General features: G+C 37.8%; 1 protein-coding gene across 4 annotated transcripts in view; it reads left to right on the top strand.

Moving 5' to 3' along the window:
* Positions 1 to 6,013: 6,013 nt before the first annotated feature.
* Positions 6,014 to 8,994, top strand: part of LOC311289332 (protein bicaudal D homolog 1) — a 35,250-nt gene continuing 32,269 nt past the window's right edge. For all 4 annotated transcript variants that reach the window (XM_084407243.1, XM_084407245.1, XM_084407244.1 and 1 more), the window contains exon 1: positions 6,014 to 6,559. In XM_084407243.1, coding sequence (XP_084263369.1) covers positions 6,335 to 6,559 — 225 coding nt within the window. In that variant the 5' untranslated portion in view covers positions 6,014 to 6,334. The remainder of the gene's footprint in view (positions 6,560 to 8,994) is intronic.

Raw genomic sequence — 8,994 nt, 5'->3', positions numbered from 1 at the left:
TCCTTTTGGATTAAAAGCACATTTAATATCTTGTATCATATCAACTGTTAACTTTTCCACACTGGTGTATAAGCAAGCATGACTGTATTATGTGTTTTTGTATATAAAATGTATTTAAAAAAAGAAATCATACGTGAAGTGAAGAACGTGGGGCAAGTTGTAAATCAATTTCCTTATCTCATCACAATAAAACCCTGATAAAACCACTCAGTTAATAATAGGCCTATCATTTGTGACACAGCACTCACCGGCTGAACTGAGAGATTTCCAGAAGATGAAAGATGAGATCTCATTCCCAGAGGTCTGAAGACGATCATATTTCATTCTTGAGAAAATGGCAAAAGGAAAAGTTCAGGTGAATCAATGCTGTTTTCTGACAAATATGACATCTATAATTCACGTTCACATCCAGTGGCATTATACTCAGCAAACAAAAATATATTCTACGTTTTGCCAATGTTCCCATTAAGTTATTGGGAATTATATTGGCTGAATGCGATCTGGATGTTCAAAATGTCCTGTTTTTAAAGCTGCAGTCCGTAACTTTTTTGGGGTTAAAAATAATCCAAAATAATGTTTTGAGCAAGTACATAACCAGCCAGTGTTCAAAACTCTCTGCTTGCCGTAGCTCGACTCAAAACGGTAAGCTTGTAATAATGTTTATAATTCCAGTGATACTGGTGGATTTCCGCGGGAAATTTGAGCATGCGTCATTACGTCACATCTGTACACATAAAGAAGGAGTCCCGGCTAGTCGGTTACATTGCGTGTGAGGATGTTGGAGGTGAAGATTTACAGCCTTTTCTCACGGCAATTGATATAAACTTATCAATTTGATGGCGGATCCAGAAAGGTTCAAACGACAATCACCAGGAGATTCACCCGCTGTAAAATGCAAAAGACTTCGGACTTTCGGAGTGGCTACAGAAAAAAAAAGACTGCAACCGGCCCGTGCGAAAACAAGGATTAATATCGGAAGGGCTTTAAATATAGTCACGCAATGCTTATGTTGTTAACATTAACAATTTGAGAACAAAGTATAATTTGCACGGTTTGACGTGATATGATAAGCGATCGTTAGATTTAATCAGTGCAATTTACTGCAATGCTTTTTTTCCCTTAGTTGTTCAGAACAAAAATGGATGTTACTTGTTCAGACGACATTTTCCGGTGAAAACTCTTATGTTGGTCATACTTCCAAAAAGTAGAATCTGTGATTGCGAATGCCAGGATCCACACCGGCGGCGACTGACAGCCGCACATTCTCCTCAAAACGTCGGATTCATCCGCGTTGTGCCGTGCCGAGGCACAACCCACGTAAAGTTGATAATTCCGCGAACAACTGCAATTGCAGATTTCGAACAGAGATGGCGACAAAGAAGAAAAACTACAGACTGCAGCTTTAAAATGTTATTCTTTCTTGGTTATTTGAACGTTCTATAAACATTCCACTTTAGAATTTTTCAAACATTATGGGAATGTTACATTCAAACGTTCTCTGAATGTTCTGAAACAAATAGTAACATTTAAAAGCGTTAGAACATCCAACTGAAAAAACATTCCATGAACAACGTATAAATAACGTTTGTGTGCTAACATTATTCTATTTCTAAACGTTCTATTTACGCCACTGGAAGAATGTGTGTTTATAACATTAAGAGTATGTGTCTGGGTTTAATTAAACAACTTAAATATGTATTTAACTAATTGTTCATCACAAGTGTTCTATTAAACAGCATCATGATATTATATTCGCCCCTCCAAGAGATAAGCTGTAAACTTGAATGGATACGGTGCCATAAATGAATTTTGTTGTCGAAATGTCTAATTATCACTGAATTGGTTTATTGTCTCTTAAACCATAAAGTTGGGCCTTATCTTAATTTGAGTTCACAGGCAGGTCAGGATGGGTAGAGAGGGCAAACGCAAGGGTGACTGCAGGGTGAATGCTGAAGGAAAACACACGACAGATAACAGCAAACAAGCTGAACAAAAATCAAACCCAAGCATAATTGAGTAATCTCAGGGCTGATTCGTTATGAACACGTTTTTCAGTTTGAAGGATACAATTCACAAAATCTTAACATACAAAAGCACTCCTAGTGTACACAAATCCTGATAGTTTCTGACATACTGCTCCTGTATTGCACTTTAATAAGACAAACTGTTCTGAAGAATTAGAATCACTTGGTTTCTTTTAAAGTCTAATTTGCGTTCTGTATATGAATACATCTGTGTGGTGCATATAAAAACAAATGTGTCCTACAGAATAATGAACTCGAGCACAACCATGCCTCGTAAAATTGTAAAATACATGTATCTTCTTATTGGACTTTGAGTTGGATGTAATTTGTGTGCCATGATTTCATTTATGACATGTTGATTCATGTTGCGTGTAATCAATCTGAGCTGGAATATTTTCTGTACATGAATAAGTTACACATGTTATGGAAGCTTGTTTCTGTCCTGGAAATAAAAAAACTTTTTTACTCACAATTCAGACTTTTTTCAGTCAGAATTGTGAGGAAAAAAATCAAAAACAAAACAAGCTTCTATCTAAAACATGTATTTTCATAGGCTAAATTATGTGAAATTTATGGGAGTCTCATTGTAAAGATGACATTTATTGCAATAATTTAACAAAGTCATGTTAACACATCCCTACTACCTGTCGGACACTGAAATAGATGCAGAGAGAAATCAGTTTCTGATAAAGGGGGCGAGCACGTACTTTATTAGCCAATCAGAAACTGACTCTGACTGTCAATCATTTTGTGTGTTCGCATTTACCCGGAGGGCGGCGTTTTGGAGGGATAGGAAACAGTTCTAGTACAAAAACAACAAAAGGGCGTTTTAAAGAACAGGGCCGTGTCCAAAATCGCCCCCTATACCCTTAAATGGGGCACGTTCTGAGGGAACAGCCATTTGTAGTGTCCGAAACCATAGTGGAAGAAGTTATCAAGTGCAAATTGTTTAATTAAGGTTAAATAGTTTCAATGACAGAGTTCAAGATAAATGTTTTCATTACTACTGGAGCTGCAAGCTTGCTCAATTTCAAATAATTATTAAAGGAATATTTCACCACTGGAAAGATGAATGTGTATTTAAATTGGGTCATTTATGTGAAATTGTTTTAGAAGTTGGTGCCTTCTAGACTGAGAAAAGCCAGAAAATGTATTTTTGGCTCATGTGGATGAAAGACTACAACTCCCAGAATGCACTTGCTTCGCTGCCCTACGAGGACACTCCCAAGCCACGCCTCCCGGTTACAGAGGGCAGTATCGGGAGAAATGATACAGCTAGGCTACTAGTCGACTCGAAACTGAAAAGACGGTGTTTTATGGTGAGATCCCCCTATGGGCGCGTTGAACACATGCGGGACGAGCTCCTCCTATTGGCTGTAGTCTCTCGCCTCTGGACAGAAAAGCCTCTGATGAGCTAAATGACGATTTTTGCGTCATCAGAGTTTTTTCTCCAGACACACAATACAGAAATCTCTGGTCTCAGGGGGACATGAGGGAGGGAAGCACGGTCACTCGAAAATACTACCAGGGTTTCTACTGATACAAAGCTTAATGCTAATCGGTGAAGTATCCCTTTAAACAGCAAGCACAAACTATGCAAAAGCAGCAGCCCTTACAACACAACTCCGAAATCACCCTCATTCACTATTCCCTACATTACTCCACTAATACAGTCCACTTGAGGAACTGAAGAATGAAAGGGAGTGAGTGAATTCAGCCCCGGAAGGGCTGTCGCTTTGCGTTTGCTGTTTAATAATTATTTGAGACTTAGCAAACTGGCAGCTCTAGTAGTATCTTGAATCTGTCATGGAAACTAGCATGTAAACCTGAATTAAAAAATTTAATAATCAATTAAAAGTAACTTATACCTATTTAAAGGAAATGCAGCTGTTTAATGTAGCCTATATGTTTTTCTGTGTTTCCCCCCCACCCCTAACTCTTGTATAATTTGACTGGTTCCCCAAAAAATCAGACAAAGGATTCAAAAGAATGATTCATTTGCGAATCGGAAATCACTACGTAGTTGAAGAGTCAGGGAAAACATGGGTGCGTCTCAATCAGCTCCCTAGCTAGTGAATTAGTAGTCATCATCATAGTGTAGGCCTATACAAATCTGGGCACTGGTAAGAACCATGGCTCACTACACACTTTGGGACCAGTGGGACCAGTGTTCAAAATCACGGTCACCCCCTATACCCTCAAGGAATGCACTATTAGAGGAAACAGCCATTTGTAGAGGTGTCCGAAACCATAGAGGACATTATCGAGTGCACTCATTCAATCCCACAATGCACCAGTGTGCTGTACAACCGATTTGTGCTCAAAGACTAGAGAATACCCATAATGCACTGTGAGAATTGAGCGCCAAATGTAGGCTATTCCTTGCGTCTCACCAGAAGATGGCGCCTGAATCATCCATCCATCCATTTTCCAAACCGCAGATCTAATGTGGCGATAAATCTCACAGGTAGGCTATACATTCCTTTTAAATCGATTGTCAAATTGTTCAATTAAAGTTTTATTGTTTCCATGACAGAGTTCAAGATAAATCTTTTCATCATCGATTCTCCCCATAGACAGTGGATTCTCCCTGGTTTTTGCGGTGCATTGTGGGATTTTTCAGAGAGCGAAGGTTTTGTTCATGTTTTATGATACAATACTCAACAGAACATTGGCACAAAAATAGTCCAGGAACTAGGGATTCATGTCCTTTGTGTTGTAGTGCGTTCACGACTTTCTCTCGAGGCATTGCACCATCACACACTCGTTTATTTTTTACTGCTGTAGCCTTACCTTGACACCTTTACTCTTCCAAATGTTCAACTTTTCACCTTCGTGTTTATCTGTGTTTACAGCCTCTCAGCAATGACGTGACATCCAGACTATCTCGGTCTTATCAGCGCACTTCTGACTACGGCAGAAAACCCGCTATTTAATTGGTCAATAGAGGATTAATCAATATTTCCTGCCTGATAAACCGATGTTGGATCGGGTATTTCTGTAAAAAAAAACAAAAAAACGTTACAATGGTGAACAGTGATTAATACTAGGCCTACCAGCACATTTGTGAATGCAGAGTTGTATTAATGTACTGCAAGATTATCAATGTTTAGGAGACGTCTGCCCTCTTGTGACATTTTTTGAGACTTTACTCTTCAGATAAATAAAAAACAAACAATCCTAGGGCAAACGCTGAGTTTATGAATATTAATGAGGTAATGTGCCGTTTCCCACATACATATTCAAATAAGGGCGCTGGCGAACTCAACGGACGTTTTTCACAGACTGTGATGACGCGTTTTTATATATATTACACAAGTTTCTATATGTTATTATTATTATTATGCGTACATTTATAACACACTTTGTATTTTATTACATTTGCATCAAATTAGATAAAAACAGTCAACGCTGCTTGGCGTTTCTTTTCTCTTCTGACTGCCGCTGTCAATCTCTCTCTCTATTTTTGTCCTCTTTTTTAAAGTTGTGAAAACACTATTGTGGAGTTTTTCTTCTCCTATTAGAGCAAATGGGAACACAAATAATATATTTAATGTAGTCTCTCATTCACCGCTATGAAACTTTACCCAACTATGACAAATTCCACTTCTGAGAAACCTGGAAATGTGAAAAGGGCGGCAGGAGCTTATGAATATGCAAATTTGTTGGAATAATAAAAGACCTTGGTTTATTAGAAGAATGAAAAGACCCCTCCTTATATATATATAGGCCTATATATATATATATATATATATTATGATTATTATTTATTTATTTAACTTATACGTGCCTTGCTTAATACTTGTTTATTTGTATTTATAAATGCCATTAGATGTACATTTTGATTTTTTTCTCTTGGTGTTCAAATTTTCTTTTTTTTCTTTTTTTTCTTTTTCTTTTTTCAAGCTTATGAATATGCATGACGTCACGGGACTGGGCGCTCCCGGAAGCTTGCATCGGGAAGGGCTGCAGCAAGATGGGCTGACGTCACAGCGGGAGGAGAGCCAGAGCCGAAGTGAGTTGAGCCACTTCTCTCTCCATCCTAGTGATGATGGCGTCCCAACACCCATGATCAAGCAGAAAAAGAGGAGGAAGAAAGAAAGGAAGAAAGAAAGAAAGCGAGGCCCCCCTTTTTTTATGATCGCGATGTTTGATTTTCACTCGAAATGATTTAGGGTTACATTGATTCTTTTGTTGATAATATGTCCGTATCATTGACTTTGTATTGGAGGTTCGGGTAAGGTCCATCCATCCATCCATCCGTTCATCTATCCATCCACCCAGCGCAGTGGAGGGCACGGGCCGGGCCGATGGCTGCCGGGGGAGGCGGGGGGGGATGCGGGGAGTCGGTGGATCATTACCGGGCGGAGGTGGAGCGTCTGACGCGCGAGCTTGCGGAGGCGAACCGGGAGAAGGTCCGGGCGGCGGAGTGCGGGCTCGCGGTGCTGGAGGAGAACCAGACCCTCAAACAACAGTATGCGGATCTGGAGACCGAGCAGGAGTCCCTCAGACTGGAGCTGGAGCATCTGCAGGAGGTACAGACGCCTCTCTCTCCTCTTATGCTGCACTTATTCACTGGAGCGCCTCTTTAAACAGCAGGCCGGTGGTGTTTTATGTGTTTTAGACCAGAACGGAACACATTATATAGAGTACAAATGACAACAACAAAGTAGAATAGAATATTGCCAAAACTCTGGTGATAGAACATTGCCAAGATATGTTATGTTATAGAATGGAATAGAATGGAATATTTCCAAAATTTAGTGAGAACAGGGATAACATAAATGTGTTATAGACCAGAACAGAATTATATAGAATACAACTGAGAACAACAAAGTAGAATAGAATATTGCTAAAACGCATGTCATGATATGAACATATCAATGATATAGAACATTGCCAAGAAATGTTATGGAATAGAATAGAATACAATAGAATAGAATAGAATATTTCCAAAAATCAGTGATAACATACAAGATGGATGTGTGTTGAACAGAAAATGATAGAAAGTAGAATATACAGTATGTATTTATGTATGTATATATATTGCCAGTCACCATTTTTTTCCCCATGTCTACTATTTTAACCACATGAAAATAACCACTAGTAGTAATGAATAAATGAACAAAGCAAACAAACAAAAGCAAAGCAAGTATGTCCTGTATGTGTATGTATGTGTATACTGTATGATATATATATACATACACATATATACAAACTTTTATGTTAGATTAATCGCGATTAATCAGTTTGACAGCACTAATAAATATATAATGATGTACTGCATAAGCTCAAGACATTTTTTTTTGCAATATTTAGTTCTAATGATCTACTTTTCCCGTTTGATTTCTCATCAGCTATCATAAAATATTTGCGTAAGCAAGAGATTTAGTTTTACAGCAGATGTGAACACGAGTGTCCCGGGACGTTTCAGATTCGCTGATGAGTCGCACACTAAATTACGTTCTCGACTGATGCATAAGGACATTCATTTTCATCCCATATTGCTTCCTCGTCTATATTCTCACAGCCAGTTTATCAGTATAGCGTATACTCTTGCTGACTGCAGTGGACTGCGCTGAAGGTAAGCACAGGCTGACGACTGCCAGCAAACACACGCACGGGTAATAAGATTGAAGAGCATGTGTGCTTCAGGAGTCCTCCATATGCACTTGAGTACAAAGACTGTCATTGAGATCCCCAAAAAACCCGAAGACAACAGAAAATCATGAAACAAAACTCTAGAGTGATGGGTTTATGATTATTTTTAAAAGTTTTGTTAGTTTTGTGTGTGTGTTGGAGGTGATATAGATGACTGAATTGGCCATTTCAGTTCTCCATTAAACCTAAATGAACTGTATTGATTGTTGTCTAACAGATCAGAGGTCTGCGCTGGAATAATTGGTCACACAAATTTGGCATTTAGTGATATTCTTCCGTGTCATCTATATGATAATGTGCCAGAGTTGTGCGGACTGGGAGAAAGGCCATCGATAAACCCTCTCCTGTGGCCTCATAGGATAGTAAAGTGTCCATCAAATGCCTAATGTTTTTCAAAAACTAGGTATTCGCACATATTACTCTGTTGGCGTACTGTTTTTCACATACTATATAGTAGGGAAGCATTACATTTTCAGACACTGCGTATATATATATATTTTTGATTCTTTTCAGTACTGAAAGAAATATAGAAGTAGAAGTAAATTGTAAGTAGGCATTTAAATGTACTATCAGCATTTCTCTCCCTTTATCCACCATCTTGAATGGATTGTTGCTTTATCTGCAAGTACACACACACACACACACACACACACATATATATATATATATATATATATATATATATATATAGCAGCTCGTGTTTTGATTTTATATTGTCATTATTCCTGATATAATTTCTTGTAATATGCATTTTATTGGTAATTATCTGTCTTTCCCGGGCGTATGAAATAGTAATGGTAATCTGAGGCATGCCAGATGATGATGGCATCTGCTGATATATTATTCATAAATGTCTATTTCTGACTTTCAAGACTCCCCATCGCCCTGCTCAGATTGGCTGCTACTATAACGTGAAACTGGGAAATAGCAAAAAATATAATTATAAACAAAATTATTTGTGATAAACGAGGAGATAAATATATATAATAAAAATCACATAAAAAAAAGTTAGTTAACACTTTATTTGGTAACACTTTATTTTACAGTGTCATTGTTACATATGTTACGCATAAATTATGCATAATTACATGCAATTAACCCTAAACCAAACCCTCGTCCTAACCCTAACTCTATAGTAAGTACATGTAGTTAATTATTATTACTCAGTACTTAAATATATAATTACACTGTAATACTGACACCTTAAAATAAAGTGTAAGCCTTTATTTTAAGGTGACGCAGTTACACGTTACTACATGTACTTACTATAGTAATAATAACAGTAAATTAGGCATAATTACTACAAGTA

Source organism: Rutilus rutilus, assembly GCF_951802725.1.
Source record: "Rutilus rutilus genome assembly, chromosome: 4".
NCBI classification, from domain to species: Eukaryota; Metazoa; Chordata; class Actinopteri; order Cypriniformes; family Leuciscidae; genus Rutilus; species Rutilus rutilus.
The sequence above is the reverse complement of the archived record's forward strand: the minus strand, read 5'-3'. Positions and strand labels throughout refer to the sequence as shown.